The following is a 19,581-nucleotide window of genomic DNA, read 5'->3' on the forward strand; positions in this document are numbered from 1 at the left end:
ATAGTATTTGGATCCTAACCCATGGTGATGTTGGTATGTTTCTATAGTATTTGGATCATAACCCATGGTGATGTTGGTATCTTTCTAAAGTATTTGGATCATAACCCATGGTGATGTTGGTATGTTTCTATAGTATTTGGATCCTAACCCATGGTGGTGTTGTTATGTTATCAGGCCCAGACAGGAGGCTCACCCCACTCCTCCCCCAGCCACGGGGCAGGCTGCTCCATGCCCATGCCCATCCGCTCCACCTCAGCTGGGTCCACCCCCACCCACACACCCCAGGACTGCCTGGCCGGGGTAGGGGGGGACGTGCTGGAGGCCTTCGCTCACGGTGAGTGCCGGACCTCCGCCTAGCAGTCAAAGATTGGCAAAACTGGTTGAAAGGACATCAGTTTCTGGTTGGAAAGGCATCATGACATAATTTCAAGCCGTTTTCCCCGCGGGACTATGTCCTCCTTTAGATCCAATGTGGCCCAATGTGGTATGTTGTTAGTTATCCATTCTTGCCTTGTTTGAGTCAAGGAGAACACAACACAACACCTGTGATTGAGCTGTGCCAAATTTGATTCAAGGATGCATTTTTTTTAACCATGCTTCAAAAATAGCTAGCAACTAAATGCCATGTAAATCCCTGACTACCGTACTATCAGTGACTGTGTCCTCTGTCTTTCAGGTGTACCTAGAAATCTTCGTAATGATCTGTTGGTCGCTGCAGATTCAATCACAAACACCATGTCATCCCTCGTCAAAGAACTCCACTCAGGTTAGTTGAAAGGCACATGACTTCCTGGTTGCCTGTGTTTGTTTTGTAACTCTGGGACGGAGGATATCATCTCTGAATTCTTTGGGTCTTTGTCATGAAGTAGATGATGCGGCAGAGGAAGAGGACAACAACATGAGGAACGGAGGTCTAAGGGACAGGGGTGAATAAGTCTTGGCTCAGTATTACGTTATTAACATTGCTTAGTTCCTGTATCAAGCTGTTTGAAGTTTTAAAATGTCATTTCTCTGAAACGTCTCTCTAGAATTCTAATTGTACTTCTCCATTCCAAAAGAAACAAGGTCATTATTTGTGGTAATCATATGTATTAGATTTTTATGTTACTGCAAATAACTAATAATCTCTCGTTGTTTTCTAGCCGAGGCAGAATGAAAGGAGTGGAAAAAGTATGTATGAATATTCCGATAGCTTTGATATTGTCCGTATAATATAATTACATAGTAATTCATAATGTAATACAACAAATCTGCCAAGCACCTATGAACAAAACAGAGATCAGAGGAACTTTTTCAGTCCGACATAATCGTCGAAATCCAAACGTCCTCTGTGAATCGTTCTCTTCATGGTTATTTTGTACCCCAGTCTAAAACCTACCCTTCTTCCCTGTCTGTCTGTGTGTCTTCAGGCACAGTGAGAGAAGTAAAGCATCGAGGGAGCAACAACCACTCCATCTATACCGGATGTCAGACTGGACATGACTGGAAAAGAAGAATCCAAATGAGAATCAGTCACAACAACCAAACCCTTCTATCAGGCATAAGCACGTAGAGAAATGCATGCTGTTATCAAACAGGATTTCACTATGTGAACTACTATCAAACATGTTTATTACACCTTGCTGCGGAAAAAAGCAAGATGCTTCTATTAGCGAGTGTATATGTTGTTCTGTATAAAAACTTAAAGCTGTAATTATTATGTATTGATTGATTCCCCTCATCATGACTGCAACGGTCAAAGGTCTAAAGGAGTGGCTTGCTGTGCTTTCTCTCAACCTTTATTGTCAATAACAGACCATTCTGTGTGCATACCAAATGGCCACCTATTCCCTATATCGTGCAGTACTTTTGACCAGTGCCCTATAGGCCCTGTTCAAAAGTAGTGTACTACATAAGGAGTAGAGTGCCATTTGGAACGCTGTCTATCTATCTGTATATACTGTACACATTATACATGACCTTGGCATTATACATTATACATGAACACAGCACTGACCACGACCCGAAAGCAACCTATTTTCATGATGATGATATGTTCCCTAGCCTTCATTGCTTTTGTATCATTAGAGACGGCTAGCTAGTATGTTTTCATTAGGGGTTTTGCATGAAGTTGCACTGTCCTGAGTCTGACTGGGTGTACTGTAGGTGGGTAGGTAGGTACCATGTTATGCCAGCTCTTTGTGGGTTTATCAGTGTTTCTCAACCTGTGGTCCGCGGGCCAGCACTGGTCCCAATGATGTTGCTGATCGGTCCCTCAGATAGTGAGCTGAAACTGATTTAGTCAGTTCTCAAGTGCTAGTTTTAATCTAAGTGGTCTTCGTTGGAGGAAGGGCCGTAGCTGGTCCTTGCAGTTCCCTGGTACAAAAAAGGTTGAGAAACGCTTGGTTCTAATGACTGCTAGGATCTGTAGTCCTGTATATTGTCACGTCTCAGAATTCACATTGGTTGTGCCCCAAATGGCACCCTATTCCCTATATAGTGCACTACATTTGACCAAGGCCTATAGGGTTCTGGTCAAAAGTAGTACACTATATAGGGTGTCATTTAGGACAGCCTGAGTCACATACTGCTGCTACTGCGTGCTCACTCTATGTCGTGAGACACCCTTGCAAAAATATGAGGGCTGTTTGTTTGTTTGGTTAAAGGGAGCCTAGTATGGGGGCTATTGTTGTCAATGCTAAACGTTTAATTTCATCAGGGAATCGTCCCTTTGTTAGAAACAGATTTATTATTCTCCTCGTTTTGTCTCAATAAAAAATTAACTAGGCGAGAGAAGCTAGTAAGTGCATCTTAAAAAGCATTAAAACTGCATGGTTCTTTGTCCCTAATCCACTAACTAGTCACTCAGTAGTAACAGTATTTATTGTCCACGTAAAGTAAAGAGACGGCGAGCACCTCAGGACGTTAGTTTAAATGAATATTATTATATTGTGTGCTCTTTCGTTCAAATATGCTGAGTTACAACATATCCACCTATACACCTGTATGTAGGTGAGGGCAGGCGGTACAGAAATCAAAGTTATGCACAGATAAGAGTTGCTTTGATAGCTTTATTTAGTTAAAAGAAATGAGGACTGGAACATGTTTATGTGAGAGTTAATAGATAGGTGCTCAGGGACTGTAGATGGAATGTGGTGGTGGCTGGTTTGCATTCCAAATGGCACCCCATTCCCTACATAGTCCACTACTTTTGACCAGGGCCTATTAGCCCTGTTCAAAAGTGGTGCACTATATAGGGAATAGGATGCCATTTGGCACGCATATTCTGTGTGGTTAACGATTATGAGTCAGTAGCCTAGGCCCTAATGGGCTCCAGACCTGTGTCTGTAGGGGTCAGAGGTCAGAGACTGATCATAAAAGAGCCTGAAGGGAGCAGACAGCAAACCTGTGTCTCAATAATCTGTCTTTCTCCAAAAATGTGCACTCGAGCACTCTTCCCCACACATTAAAAAGCATTGAATTGGTGTGAGCATAGACTAAAGTAGAATTTCCACCATATGTATTCTATCGGTTCATTCCCTTTAAATACACTGAGTGTACAAAACATTAGGGACACCTTCCTAACATTGAGTCGCAACCCCCCACCTTTCGCCCTCAGAACAGCCTCAATTTGTCAGGGCATGACAAGGTGCCGAAAGCATTCCACAGGGATGCTGGCCCATGTTGTGTCAAGTTGGCTGGAAGTCATTTGGGTGGTGGACCATTCTTGATACACACTGCAAACTGTTGAGCATGAAAAACCCAGCAGCGGTGAAGTTCTTGACACACTCAAACCAGTGTGCCTGGCGTGCAACAGATGTTAATCGAACTCTCTTTGCGTTGTGTTTTGTTCAAAGAAATCACCCCAGCCAGTGGTCCCAGTTGAACATGATTTATTATCTGTAGTTAAATAGGAAACAGCACGTTAGTTGTGCAGGGCTTAATGATGTTGATGGCTGTCGATGGTAAAATCCCTTGCATCACATTTTCATACTGGGCATTAACAAAATACACCAATATAATACAAAATAGAACGTGTAACTACCTGTGATTAAATAGGAAATGGCATGCTAGTTGTGTAGGACTTAATGATGTTGATGGCTGTCGATTGGTTAAATCTGTAGCATGAAAACAACTGTGTTAGCAGTGAGTTTATGTGACCATTACATCGGTGCATGCTAGCTAATACAGCAATCATTTACCAAAGCACATCCCGGAAAGCCCCTCATCCCTAACAGGTACCATATACCCACACATGTATAAATCAGAAATGTACAGCAAACTTGTACACATTGTAAAATATAAATAGAATACAGTCTTCAGAACGTAACCTACCCCTTGCATCACATTTTAATACTGGGGAGACCTGACGTTCGCGATCTCCCCCTATCTGCAAGCGGGGCCAATAACAGCATTGTCATCAGAATTGAACCAACCAATAAGAATGCTTGGACATTAAATACTCATTTCTTTAGAGGCAAGTGGAAACACAACCAACTCTGTTACACCTGGCACCTACTACCATACCCCGTTCAAAGGCACTTCAATATTTTGTCTTGCCCATTCACCATCTGTTGTATCAGTTGTCTCAAGGCTTCAAAATCCTCCTTTAACTTGTCTCCTCCCCTTCATCTACACTGACTGAAGTGGATTTAACGGGTGACATTAATAAGGGGTCGTAGCATTCACCTGGAGTCACCTGGTCAGTCTATTTCATGGAAAGAGAAGGTGTTCCTAATGTTTTGTGCACTCAGTGTATACGAAGGGCAGTGAACAAGTGCTTACTTCAGGAGAAAGGACCGATTATTGGGACATAGGACAAGTCTAGTGTTGGCTAAGAATGTTGAATGACTTAGAGGAGAGAAATAGGAGGCTATTGCTGAAGTGCAAAGTTTGACTGAGCATGTTGTTTTTGTGAATTATTGTCTGATTTGGCATAAGAACAGCTATATAGTAGCTACAGGTTTAGAGACAGATGTGGACTGGAAAAGGATACCGACTTACTTGAATCGGGATAATATTAGGTCCAATAAAACACATGTATTCTGGTTGATGGAACTTTCTGTTGTTCAGGAGTTCCACGTGTCTCTGGAAACAATCACTGACATGAATAACTTCATAACAAATGTTAGGCTTAGCAATCTGAAACAATAAATGGCCAGACAGCGAAGAGTAGGGTTTGGTTCAGTTTGGTTTGTCATGATATGACATGATAATAACATATGAAAGATAATAATTGGACCCGAATGGTAATAATTCAATGATATGGTACCAAACACTGGTTAAGCAATGACCTGTACTGAATTTGTACTGAATTTGTACTTGAGAACTACATGTTGCAATGATATGATGTGTACAGTACAGACAGCCTATCCTATAAGCTAGGTACAAGGTCTTACCAACCTATTACACTGTGTCGAGAAATAGAAGAACAAAATAGTTTCTCCTTTGTATCCGCTGTTCTAAATGTGATGGTTTTATATTTGGTTATTTATTTGACATGATGTTATCATTCTGGGTGTTATTCTAGTTTGCTTGTGGAATTGAATCATCGATAATGATTTATCGAAACACATCTCATTCAAGTGAGCACTTGTCTTGCACATCAGTTAGTTACCTAAATGATTAAGAAGAGGTTGTTATATGAAACGGCGACCAATATACTGTAAAGTACAGCACAACATTGTCAAATACAGACATAGAAGTTGTAACTAATACAGATGAAGTCGTATACACTGAGGGTTTGACATTTTGTGTCCTCTATACAACAATGTATATTCAAGATCTAAAGGAAAATTGAGGTACTGAGATAGAACCTTCTGGAAAAGTGAATAATTGTATTCCCTCTTCACTCCGGTCACAGATAGGAATGAAGTGTTATGATTTGAGTTTGTGCCTAGATGTTCTGTATAAAGTACAACCCATTCATGCAGATATAAGAATATCAGTCAGCCTTTTAAGTAGGAGTTTTAGTCTCAGTCTGTGAACATGTGGAAAAAGTTTATTTATGTATTGTTGTTCAGGAGGGAAAGTAGTACACTTTTGTTCAGCCTTTACATTTGTGCCAAAATGTTTGCAGACTTTGTGTGTCATCATACAGATATATCTACATTCTATATGTTGTTGTTGTTGTTGATGTCCAAATTTTGTCATGATATAATCGAGACCGCCCACATTTACATGGTCTTCCTTAATTAAAATGTAGAATCGTTACAAGTTCTAGAGCTGTCAACAGTTCTAGAACCACCAACCGTTCTAGAGCTACTCACTGTTCTAGAGTTATCAACCATTCTAGAGCTACCAACAGTTCTCGAACCACCAACCAACCGTTCTAGAGCTACCCACCATTCCTGAGCTACCAAGAGTTCTTAAGCTACCAAGAGTTCTAGAATGATCTCCTTCTAGCCAACAGAGGCAATAGAAAGGTACATACAGCACTTTGTGATCATGTTTTTTTGCATAGAGAAAATGTGCAAGATGACGAACCACAAGCTTCCCTAAATGTTATTTATCTATCTCTGTGTCATGTAATGTTATGCTTCTGGTATACATTTGTTTCTCATGTTAATTTTTAAAACATGGTTTTATGTCACATGACCACTGTCTTTTGTAAATAAAATGAATAAATTGTGAAATATATTAAAAGATTTAAACGCTTGATATGCTTTGTAATGGGATGCCTTTTTGCAGAACTGTATATTCTGGTTGTTATCATTTGGCCTATGCACAGTACTGCACTGTCTATATGGCCTTGGACAAAATATGACTATCATAACCTTACAGCACAGTTTCAGTATACATAGGTCGCTGTTTTTCAAGTAATTGAGTGGTTGTTGAAAGCCCCAAAATTCTTCCTGGGGGAAAAAACTCCCTCCTATCTGATGAGATTACCATTGGTCCTAGGGAGTAATATCCTCTAGGACGTCCAATGATAAACAATATCTCCTGATGTTTAATGTGCAGAAGAACTGTAATCATAACAGACAAAGAAAGACATCAGACCAGACCACACAGAGAGAGAAAACAAGACAGAGGTCAACTAGACACTTGGATGTCTGTAGATGAGTGCTATGTTTCAGGAAAGGTGTGTACGCGTGTGCATGTATGCATGCGTAGGAGTGTTTGTGTGCTTGTGTGTTGTACGTGCATATGTGTCCGTCTATCTGTGCAAGGGGGTCAGTGAGAGCAGCCCCAGCTCCTGTTCTCCTCTCCCTCTGCTGTGGGTTGTGTCATCATTCTGCTGTCCTTGACTGAACCAGACCATGAGAATTCGAGAAAGTCAGTCTACTCTACAGACGTGTGGTGTGATGTGAGGTGCTCCTGGCTCCAGCCATGCTTCTAGCTCACTGAACCACATCCACCTGCTGTCTCTGTCTCTCTGTCTCTCTGTCTCCCTTATCTCCCTCCCTCCTAAAGAGCTGTCTGCTCCTCCCCCGGGTTTTGTTCTGTTTGTGCTTGTAAGAGCCTCAGCCACTATACTATGTGTCAGACAGTGACATAGCCTACTGACATCCTTCTGAAGCAATAGACAGAACGTACAGTATGTCCCCGTCTAGTGGGCATGTATGGAAATAATTGATGATAAGTATGAAGAATTTGAATGACTATCGCTATATTTGTTTAATCAACCCACTAAACAGGTAATTTAGGTTAAATCACTCTGGACAAAATGAAGACTGTCATTATTTGTTATTGGGTTTTATTTATTGGGATATTGGTCTTGAGTATTTGGCACAGATTTTGAAACAATGTAAGCATATATTTTATGAAGATGTAAGCCTAATGGCAGTAGAGCAGCAGCAGTTACCCCACTACCTTTAGGACCTGGTGGAGACACGATCAGTCCGTGGCCCCTGCAGTGTGAGCGGAGCATCTGGCTGAGTGCTGGCCGGCTGGGGAGGTGGAGGACGGGGAGAGAAGAAGAAGGAGTATCCGGGAGCAAGATAAAACAAAAAGGGTCAGGCCTGGGACTTGGCAAAACGGGTAATGAACACCGTGACATAGCCCGTTATCACCAAACCCTCTGTAGGGGTAGCCTAACCTTTATCGGAACAGACACAGTCATGAGAGCCCTGAGAACGGAAGGCAGATTGGCTGCACTCGATTGTGCTGGTGAAGGGAAACAGACAGCCGTTTTGTGCTTTTGCAGATGTGGAGACTGACGATTAGACATTGTGTAATGCACTTGAACTTGGTGACGGCGTACTTGTAGACACAGAACGGCGATTGTTGCTACCTGAATACCGGCCTGTCTGAACATAACGGGGGTTTTATCCTTCAAATGGTTGTGGCCTATAAACGGGATAGGCTACAGTCCACCGGTTTACAGATTATGATTTCCCCTGCAAATACGTGTAAAACTTTGTAATTTAGCCTTCTTGAGTGACAAATGCAGGTGACCGCCAACCATGTGTGCATTGATAAAGTATTTAATTCAATCATAATTGTTAGAATGAATCAGATTTGTGTTTTGTGCTGACAATGGAACAGTAGGCCGTAACACTGAACCCACACTCATTTTGTATATTTAAAAAGTAACCCGTTTTGTAGACGCAATGTCATTTTCCGCAAAATGTTTGTTCACGAAAAAAATCGAAACGTGCATTTACACGTTAACAACACTGATACATTTACCGATATGTTAAAATGTCCATGAACTATCATTCCAATCTGTTCTAAATGTTGCATTCACGCTACATTTGTACCAATGTGTCAGAAAGTCTGCCTGTGTGTGCGCGTGGGTGAAAGTGTATCTTGAGCACTTTAACACCGGCAGTTATCGGTAGTGTAGGACTTGCTAGTTAAAATGGGGGCAATGACCAAAACACCAAGGACGTTTAGCCTATAATAAGACTAGGCCTATATCACAAGCTTTCTGGAAAAATGACTGACAAGTGTTACTTTTACAATCAACATTAGTACTGTAAATATAGGCTCTAAGGTGCACATTTTAGGCTTTTGATCTCAATTAGGTATAGAGGTAATAGGCTATAGTGGGCTAGTCTAGGCCTTGCCTGCAGTCTGTGCAAAGCACTAAGTCTAGTTTGAAAAGACGGGCTATAATGAAAATCTAATATGCATATAGACTGTAATATCTAAGACCATACACACGTGTTATATTGTGTGTAAGAGAAACTGGCGAAACTAGAGCGAACTGACACCTCTCAGCATCCTTAAAATGTAGTTCTAACTTGTAACATCATAACTGTAGTAGACCTAATGTAAAGACATGGATAATTTGTCCCTAATAGGCCCTACTGTTGCCTAATCAGATCACTGCAATTAGTAGGGAGACTGTTATTTATTGAATCCATTGTGTAGGCTAGAATAATGTTCAACTTAATACTAAAACTAAGGAATAATAATAAAGTTACAACATTATAAAAATAAATACTTGTGTTTTTGTCCTTATTTTATGTATTGCTCGTTTTTCAGCATGAATGATTCAATTTGTTGTTCTTCATATTGCAGGGGAGGATCATCGGTCACCATTTTTTTGTTCCATTTATTTTATTTATCCAATTTTGAAGCTTCTTCTGATTTCCGTTCAGAATATCATCCATACGATTGGCGCTCTTGGCGATGCCGTCCAACACTGTCGCCGCCACCAACACCGCCACATTCAAAAACTCCGACTACACCTGTGATGCACCTGGGAACAGAATGGTAAGAAACAAACAGCTGTGTAATGCCAAACGACTGTCGTTAAAGCACTATCACATGCTATTACGTGATAACAGTGTGTATTACAAATGTATTATAACATGTCATCAGAGATCAGAGGTCTTATCATGGATTTTTCTTTTGTTGCATCATTAACCCGAACCACTGTGTAATTGATTTTATTATTTTATTGGGGGAAATAAACTGAACACAACACAAGGAATAACACGTTAAAGCAATTCTCTTGCTTCCAACATGGTCCCAGATGGAATACACGTCATTTCCATATTATTTCCACTTCATTTCCATACGAGAATAGACATACCACAAAATACACCCATCAGATTTTGCCATTGTCGGTAACGTTTCATATAGTTCAATGAATCTATACGCTGTACAGTTGTACTATACACATCATAAAATGTCATGCTGGATCACTGTAAGTCAGCCAGCCATGATCTCTCGTCAACAGAATACGTAACATAAATGGCATCTGACCAAATTACTCAAGATTTCTTGTTCTGGGTTAACCGTGATTAACCCCCCGTTACCCACATTAACAAGAGTAACAACTGAGGATGTGAAAGGGCTTTATTAATACATTTGATCGATTGCCCCCCCCCCCCCCCTTCCCCATTTTTGTGGTTTATATAACTGGACTCAATCCATCAGTGTAGGTCATGCTTTATTGATAAATATACCCGTAATATCACCAATCACCTCTTTAGCTCAGACCGACCCCATAGATATTGGTGACCAGTGTCTATCGGTCATCTGTCTAATGTATGTTGCTATGTCCTCTACCTAGGGTTAACCAGCTTTTAGGAAAATCAACGAAGAGACACTCCTAAGTGCTGGACGCTTATTAGTCAACATAACCAATTAGCAATATCACCAATATCAGTTGGAGCTCAGAGAATTTAGCTGTAGAGATAGCCTATTAGTTTCCAGTAACCACTGGAAACTAATGGTTACTGGAAACCATATGTCACCATATGTCACCATATGTCATCTAATATATGTGGTTAACCAAGTTCTATAAAATCATTAAGGAGACACTATAGGACCTCTAGTGATGAAAATATGGGAAAAAAGAAAATCATTTATAAGTGGAGTCTGTAACATGATCACATAGGCCTACTGTACACAGTAGTTAAAGCATCCTAGACCCCCCCCATGGTAGCTTTCTGTATTATGTGCTGATTGTGCCTGTTAGACAGATGCCACTGGTTTGTTACTGTGACGTGGGGCGTTGGCTGTTGTACGATGAGCCGGCCAGCCAACTGCTGTGTTATACTGGGGCATTTCCTCTCTCCTCTCTCCTCTACTACACTCTCCTCCCATCACACTGCCTGCCCAGTGTATTATTGTTGCTAAGCAACAGCCATTGCCTTAAATAAACCAACTTCCGACTGAAAAAGTGCCAGAGATATCGAATAGTGCCAGAGTATGCTATAGGGTTCACACAAGGCAATAACAAATAGTCATTGTATTTTATGCCATGTAGTGCTTTATGAATTGCCATTTTTACATATTTTATTAATGTGTTATAATGGTGTGTTGTGTTTCATTGAACATTTTCAGGATTTTGTCAACACAACACGTCCATGGAATCAGACAGCGAGGCATCATTTAGGGCTGCACACAGACATTCCCTATTCTAGAATTACGCCCTTGCGATTACTTTCTTTCCACGCTTGGCGATTTTGTGACAAGGGGGTTGGTGACAGCTAATCCCTTATAGAACGGCAATAGGAGTGCATGCAGTGCCAATACTCCTTTGGTGGAGGCAGGCTTAACCAGGCACTAGGGCTGTGTCCCAAACGGCACCCCTATTCCCTCTTTAGTGCACTACTTTTGACCAGGGCCCATAGGGAACTGTGTAGGGAATAGGATGCATTTGGGACGCCGCCCTAGATAGGAGGAGGAGGGAAATCACTGCTGGAGAAATAAACAATGAAATTGCTCAATCGCAATTTCACGAATCTAATGTCAAATTAGAGGATTATGTGAACGATTTGAAATATTGCATATGAATCCAGGTCTCGCCCAAGTCATATTAAAACCAAACAAGGTTTTCAGGTCAGTCGATTTCCATGTACGAGATACTAGATTTACTACAAATAATGTGACTAGATGATGTGGCTGCCTTTTCGTTGTTGACTGTGCTCCATCCCCTTTAAAAAGCCAAGGCTGTTTTTCATCACCTGCTCCCAGTAGCTCCCACCTCGTGATGCCGATAGCTGGTTGCTAAGCAGGATTTGGTCTACTTCAATGAATCGTTCAAGCTTGTCTCCCTTCTTACCACAAACAACACACTCACTAAGACACTCAGTCAGCAAATATTATTGAGTTAATATTGAGGCCCTGGCTCTGTGTTTACAAAAAGAGTCTCAGTCAGAGTAGGAGTGCTGCTCTTAGGATCAGGTCCCCCGGTCCATATCAACTGATCAGCACTCTGAGATGCTTTGTACAAGCCCAGAACAACCCCAGGGGTGCTGGGTCAGTGTGGATATAGGGCTTTTTCTTAGGGGGAAGACACAGTTTTATTCATCAAAGGGAATGTGCAGGAGGGGGTCCACACTAGGGCTGTGGCGGTCATAACAATTTGTCAGACGGTGATTGTCAAGCAAATAACTGTCGGTCTCACGGTAATTGACCGTTAATTAACATAAACACATTTAGCATCTCCTGGCTTCCACACATAGAATTACAAGCCATTTAAAAAAGTCTAATAAATCCATGTAATATAGCCTAACACCTTCACAATAAATCCATGATTTATTTTAGACAGGTCTAAAGAAACATGATATGGAGAAAATGTTTTCTATTTCAGAAGAAAATATTAGCATACTCTGATACTCTGAGTTGTCCTTATGTTAGGTCCTGATCTGGCTATGCCAAATGGCTGTGGGCTACACTAGTTAATTTAGCAGACAAGATTTGCTTAGAATTCCGTGTAATTATTTTATATTATTTTATAGTATGAAGAATACAACTGAACAAAGCTGAATAAAATCTAAATATTTTCTCCAAATGCGGCTATTCTGTGTTGAGCGGTTAACAAAGAAATAGGTATTCCTATATGCTTAATGTAGAGTTATTAATGTAACTTTAATTGATCTACAAAGCTTGGGCTATATGTTTTGATTTTTAATACTTTGTAAGGGTGCATGATGAGAGACTAATGATGTTTTTTTTTAAGTTGCTTGAAAGGCATGAGCTCTGCTTTGTTTTTTTGCGCAGGTTGTACACACTACATCAGTCACTCATTCACAATTTGACAAGCACTTGATAATGCCTAGAATTTCACGGCAGCATCCCCTTTGTGGCCGTAAAGGAACCCGAAATAAATCCATGTCTTTAGGGCCTGGAGTGCTGCGTTGTGCCTTTCTCCCTGAGTGTGCTGCACAATTCGAAGTGTCTCTCCATCACGTGATTGGGTCTTTCTCACAGGCTACAAGTGAAGACAGACACATCGGGGATGCAACTGCGCGCCTCCTTATCCAATTCCAAGGTGCATATTGAAGATATTGGAAGAACTGTCCACATTTACTTTTCATCAGCCAACAAGATGAGTAGGCCTAACAGACAGCAAAAGCACTAGCCTATGTCAATCTACTATCCCCCATAGTACAAAAGTCAACCTATTCTATTCTGTGCGGGAAATAAATATTCCACATAGTCTGGGACAGTTGTGGGATGCGATAGATCCCAAATTAATACAACCACTAGCATCAAAAAAACGTTTTTATGCAATGTGGCTGAGGCAACAGATCAGAACGTTTACCTCAAAATGTTGATCAACTATTAGGCTATTTCTTCACAATATAAGCGCAGCAATGCACACATGGTAGTAGGCTATAAGCGGGATTGTTCCATTAGCGGAAAACACCATTATCAAAAGTGATCGCAAATGCAATTATGCATGTAATTCTTTTATTAAAAAGGTGCATTTCTATGGTGAAAATTATCTTCCCCAAACATGGAACTCACGTGCTACTTATACTGTATATGCCAGTTAGGCTCTACACCCCTTGTAAAGTGGATTAATGTGCCTAATTTTAGGCTAATATTGGGCTAATATTGTAACCCATCAGACTATTCTTGATTGAATACTGTCTTTACATATACTAAATAATATACAGTTGAAGTCGGAAATGTACATACACATAGGTTGCTGTCATTAAAACTTGTTTTTCAACCACTCTACAAATTTCTTGTTAACAAACTATAGTTTTGGAAAATCGGTTAGGACATCTACTTTGTGCATGACACAAGTAATTTTTCCAACAATTGTTTACAGACAGGTTATTTCACTTATAACTCACTGTATCACAATTCCAGTGGGTCAGATGTTTACATACGCTAAGTTGACTGTGCCTTTAAACAGCTTGGAAAATTCCAGAAAATGATCTCATGGCTTTAGAAGCTTCTGATAGGCTAATTGACATCATTTGAGTCAATTGGAGGTGTACCTGTGGATGTATTTCAAGGCCTACCTTCAAACTCAGTGCCTCAGTGCTTGACATCATGGGAAAATCAAAAGAAGTCAGCCAAGACCTCAGAAAAACAATTGTAGACCTCCACAAGTCTGGTTCATCCTTGGGAGCAATTTCCAAACACCACGTTCATCTGTACAAACAATAGTACGCAAGTATAAACACCATGGGACCACGCAGCCATCATACCGCTCAGGAAGGAGACGCGTTCTGTCTCCTAGAGATGAACATACTTTGGTGCGAAAAGTGCAAATCAATCCCAGAACAACAGCAAAGGACATTGTGAAGATGCTGGAAGAAACAGGTACAAAAGTATCTATATCCACAGTAAAACGAGTCCTATATCGACATAACCTGAAAGGCCGCTCAGCAAGGAAGAAGCCACTGCTCCAAAACCGTCATAAAAAATCCAGACTACAGACTACGTATTGACCATCGTTATGTTTCGGAGGAAAAAGGGGAAGCTTGCAAGCTGAAGAACACCATCCCAACCGTGAAGCACTGGGGTGGCAGCATCATGTTGTGGGGGTGCTTTCCTGCAGGAGGGACTGGTGCACTTCACAAAACAGATGGCATCATGAGGCAAGAAAATGATGTGGATATATGGAAGCAACATCTCAAGACATCAGTCAGGAAGTTAAAGCTTGGTCGCAAATGGGTCTTCCAAATGGACAATGACCCCAAGCATACTTCCAAATTTGTGGCAAAATGGCTTAAGGAGAACGAAGTCAAGGTTTTGGAGTGGCCATCACAAAGCCCTGACCTCAATCCTATAGAAAATTTGTGTGTAGAACAGAAAAAGCCTGTGCGAGCAAGGAGGCCTACAAACCTGACTAAGTTACAAGAGCTCTGTCAGGAGGAATGGGCCAAAATTCACCCAACTTATTGTGGGAAGCTTGTGGAAGGCAACCCAAAACGTTTGACCCATCTTCAACAATTTAAAGGCAATGTTACCAAATACTAATTGAGAGTATGTAAACTTCTGACCCACTGGGAATGTGATGAAAGAAATAAAAGCTGAAATAAATCATTCTCTCTACTATTATTCTGACATTTCACATGCGTAAAATAAAGTGGTGATCCTAACTGAACTAAGACAGGGAATTTTTACTAGGATTAAATGTCAGGAATTGTGAAAAACTGAGTTTAAATGTATTTGGCTAAGGTGTATGTAAACTTCCGACTTCAACTGTATGTGTGACATTTGTTTTGATTTAGAATGGACCATTATCATGCACCTGTCTCGAAACAGGGACAGTAGGAAAAAATACATATCAGCTATGCACTTAAATAGCGATTGGAGGACGCTTTTCCCCGTGGTTAATTTTCATGACAGCCAGGTAGGCTATACTCCTGTTGTAAACTGGCTATACTCCTGTTAGCTATACTCCTGTAGGCTATACTCCTGTTGTACTCCTGTTACAGTATAAGCAATGTGCTTAATATTAGGAAAGTTGAGAAAACTATAGTAGGCCTAGCCTATAGAAAGCTGATGGGATCCTCCTCTTTCTATTAGCGGCCATCACTCTGTTTTCTCCCGCAATTGCATAGCCTATAGAAATGTTTAGCAACATGAGATCATTGATTCGATTTTCGAAAATATTTGCATTGATGTCAGAGTGATTAGAGGGACAATAGAGTGCTGAGTACCAGGCAGTTAGCAAGTTTGGTAAGTTACTAACGACCATCAGCAGCATCAGAGCTTGGAGAAGCCTAATTACCGTGACTAAATGGTCACGTGGAATTTGACTGCCTTCGTGACTCGTGACCACCAGTGTGGCGGTAATACGGTCACCGCAACAGCCCTAGTTCACACACACACACACACACACACACACACACACACACACACACACACACACACACACACACACACACACGCACTCCCACAGTGTCTTTGTAACAGTGTCATTAGGGAATGTATCTCAGTGAGGTCAGCCTCTGTGGTAGTAGCTATAGCTATAGCTCTCAATTCACCCACACTCAAAGGGACATGTCATTCAAATCCCATCTGTCCCATTGTCTCTCTTCATCCCAAAGAGGCACAGGATAGAGACCTATTGAGAGAGAGAGTCCCTAAACTGTTCAAGAGTTGTAACGTATACTGCATACTGGACAGGGTTGAGGTCAATTCCATTCCAATTCCAGTCAATTCAGACAGTCAACTACATTCCAATTCCACATTTTTGTCATTACAAAAGAATTAAGTGAATTGGAATTGGAATTGGAACTTCAGTGTGCTTCCTGAATTGACTGGAATTGAAATGGAATTGACCCCAACCCTGTCCAGTATACAGTTGCACTACAATTAGAATCACATTACACGTTCATACTGCCTCTCAATCCTACGGGTGATGTTTACTATGCATTTCGTTTTAACTGGGAACTTGTGATTCTAATCTGTTAATGTGCGTTTGTTAAGAGTTGGAATATATACTGTTTGCATAAGAGCTAATCAGTAAATTCAGGGTACAATTTTAGGGTCAAAGTAGACACGTTCAATAAGCTAGTTGATAGTAGTTAGATAGCTAGTTGAATGATGTCACATTTTTTTGTATGGTTGGTTTGTGATTCTACCTGACGCTGCTGTGATTCTATCGGATTCTACCTGATTCTACTGTGATTTTATCGGATTCTACTGTGATTCCATCTGATTTGACTGTGATTCTATGTGATTCTACTGTAATTCTATTTGATTCTGCAATTCTTCCTGATTCTACTGTAATTGTATTTGACTCTCCTTTGATTCTTCCTGATTTTGCGTCGGTTTTCTCTGATTCTACGATGATTCTACCTGATTCGACTGCGATTCAATCTGATTGTTCATATGGGGATGAAAATAGTGTGTTGTGTTGTTGTTTGACAGAGTGAGAGCACGATACTGGACAAGGAGCTGGCACCAGAGGAGAAGCCAGCTAAAAGCAACAGCAGCTGTAAAGTGGTCAGGCCTGCTGGGAGGAAACGCAAGCAGATACCTGTGAGTAGATCATTTGAAATAATATCTTTATTGGGCTTTTCCATTCTTTTCATACCCATTAATGGAGAAACAAGAAACAATGTCGTGCGGACCTGAGGACTACACACGTTGTAGGTTTATTGTAAAACGAGCTAAATTGACAATTCGGTTATTAAAATGATCCCAGATATGTTTGTAAACAACAGTTCAAGTTTCAAGTTCATTTGCCGTATGCCATAGGTCCTATAACATATAATATGTGTTTACACTCATTGCGAAGGGATCGCTTGCGAAACCCCATCACGCAAAGTGACACTGTGCCTCGGTGTTTTCACAGCTGTGAGATGCTTGGATAGCAGTCGTACGGGGAAAACACTGCGCCAGAGAATAGGGTTGGCCATTTGAAATGATTTCAAAATTCGAATAATAATATCATGACATTATTTCAGATATCTGGAAAGTCGAAAAACATGTTTTTCTGTGACTTTGTTTCAACTTGGACACTTGTTTGCTGCGCACCCTGTGCCACTTGGCAGCAGGGCGGGGGATGGGCAGGGGTCGGTGTGGAGGACTACACTCCACTCCATGGTGAAGGAAGTTTCTGATGAGACCAGGCTTTGTGGAATCTAGCTCTGACTACATCGATTTGTCCAAGGTTAATACTTTAAAATAAATATATATATATATATATATGAAACGCCCACCTAGTACCTATGTTTGTCCTCTGTCGTTGCGTGCCTATCTTTGTTTGCTGAAATCCATACGTTTTTTCTATAAACATTAATCAAACACCATCGTCGACGGTTTCCTTATTGAGATTCAATGGGCACATGCGCATTTGCGCTGAGTTGCCATCTTAGAGCAACAGCAATGAGCAAACATTGTCGGAGGTAGATTCTACAAAGCCTGGTCTCGGCTCCACGGCGCTGGTGAAGTTCATCATAAACGGACCCTGGTTCGATCACAACCAGCCGTGATTGGGAGTCCCATAGGGCGGCGCACAATTGGCCCAGCGTCGTCCGGGTTAGGGTTTGGCCGGGGAAGGCCGTCATTGTAAATAAGTTAAATAAAGGTTAAAAATTAAATATAAACTAAGTATACCAAGATTGATTTCAGCATAATTTTGTTATTCTTGGTGACACCATGATTGGGCTGAGTTTCCTGATATTTCATGTCTGTCTTGTCTATGACCTCTGTGACCTTTGGCAGGGGGCCAGTTGTAGATCACTGAGTTGTGTTTCGTAACACCCCTGTGCTGACAGAGAGTGTAATGTTACATTTCTCACACACACTGTCTCTCACTCTCTCTGTCTCTCACTCTTTCTCTCTTCCTTACACTACGTGTTGTTGTAAAATGCTATCCCTTTTTCAAATGTCAGTGAGAAATCAGTGGAATTTGATTTCAGAACACTTTTCTGAAAATAGCGTGACAAATAGCAGTGGACATGTTTTTTGTTCTACTCTGCATCGCAGTATAAATAAGATTGGTTGATCGAAGGAGACTAAGGAAGCAGTCATTAGTCATTAATAAGCAGTCGTCAATAGCCATTAATAAGCAGTCATTAGTCATTAATAAGCAGTCATTACTCATTAATAAGCAGTCATCAATAGCCATTAATAAGCAGTCATTAGTCATTAATAAGCAGTCATTAGTCATTAATAAGCAGTCATTAGTCTGATATAATACAAACATTTTTCACAACATCTTCCATTTGATGTTTTACAATCTAAAGTCTCAGATCTCATGTATTATTGTATTTTTTATTGGTTTATTCAGTTACCCATTAGCTTTTTCCCAAGCAGCAGCTATTCTTCCTGGGGTTCACACAAAAACATAAAACACGACAAGTAACAAAACACTGATCGACAAGAACAGTCACACAAATGTAAAATACAACGACATACAAATATAACTCTAAAATAATGTGTGTGGAGTTTGTGGGGCCAGTCACTTCGCGGCTGAGCCATTGTTGCTCCTAGATGTTTCCACTTCACAATAACAGCACTTACAGTTGACCGGGGCAGCTCTAGCAGGGCAGAAATTTTACTAACTGACTTGTAGGAAAGGTGGCATCCTATGCCACATTGAAAGTTACTGAGCTCTTCTGTAAGGCCATTCTACTGCCAATGTTTGTCTATGGGGATTGCATGGCTGTGTTCTCAATTTTATACACCTGTCAGCAACGGGTGTGGCTGAAATAGCCGAATCCACTAATTTGAAGGGGTGTCCACATACGTTTGTATATACACTACCGTTCAAAAGTTTGGGGTCACATAGAAATTTCCTTGTATTTGAAAGAAAAGCAAAATTTTTGTCCATTAAAATAATAAGAAATACAGTGCAGACATTATTATTATTAATGTTGTAAATGACTTTTGTTGCTGGAAACAGCAGATTTTTTATGGAATATCTACATAGGCGTACAGAGGCACATTATCAGCAACCATCACTCCTATGTTCCAATGGCACGTTGTGTTAGC

The 19,581-nt window shown here is 40.8% G+C and overlaps 2 protein-coding genes across 20 annotated transcripts in view; both read left to right on the top strand.

The window, feature by feature from the left end:
• dtnbb (dystrobrevin, beta b) overlaps nucleotides 1-6,639 on the top strand; it is a 56,069-nt gene extending 49,430 nt beyond the window's left edge. For 13 of the 16 annotated variants that reach the window (XM_055863690.1, XM_055863694.1, XM_055863685.1 and 10 more), the window contains 5 exons: nucleotides 175-334; nucleotides 677-766; nucleotides 867-926; nucleotides 1,143-1,170; nucleotides 1,410-6,639. In XM_055863690.1, coding sequence (XP_055719665.1) covers nucleotides 175-334; nucleotides 677-766; nucleotides 867-926; nucleotides 1,143-1,156 — 324 coding nt within the window. In that variant the 3' untranslated portion in view covers nucleotides 1,157-1,170; nucleotides 1,410-6,639. Of the gene's footprint in view, nucleotides 1-174; nucleotides 335-676; nucleotides 772-866; nucleotides 927-1,142; nucleotides 1,171-1,409 lie in introns of those variants that run through there. The other 3 variants (XM_055863696.1, XM_055863698.1, XM_055863689.1) reach the window with 2 other exon arrangements.
• Nucleotides 6,640-7,835: 1,196 nt separating this feature from the next.
• Nucleotides 7,836-19,581, top strand: part of LOC129811927 (DNA (cytosine-5)-methyltransferase 3A-like) — a 76,342-nt gene continuing 64,596 nt past the window's right edge. For 3 of the 4 annotated variants that reach the window (XM_055863701.1, XM_055863703.1, XM_055863704.1), the window contains exons 1-3: nucleotides 7,836-7,962; nucleotides 9,451-9,645; nucleotides 17,011-17,121. In XM_055863701.1, the coding sequence (XP_055719676.1) occupies nucleotides 9,562-9,645; nucleotides 17,011-17,121 (195 nt within the window). In that variant the 5' untranslated portion in view covers nucleotides 7,836-7,962; nucleotides 9,451-9,561. The remainder of the gene's footprint in view (nucleotides 7,963-9,450; nucleotides 9,646-17,010; nucleotides 17,122-19,581) is intronic. The other variant, XM_055863702.1, reaches the window with a different exon arrangement.

The sequence above is a fragment of the Salvelinus fontinalis genome, chromosome 15 (genome assembly GCF_029448725.1).
Source record: "Salvelinus fontinalis isolate EN_2023a chromosome 15, ASM2944872v1, whole genome shotgun sequence".
In the NCBI taxonomy this organism is placed as follows: domain Eukaryota; kingdom Metazoa; phylum Chordata; class Actinopteri; order Salmoniformes; family Salmonidae; genus Salvelinus; species Salvelinus fontinalis.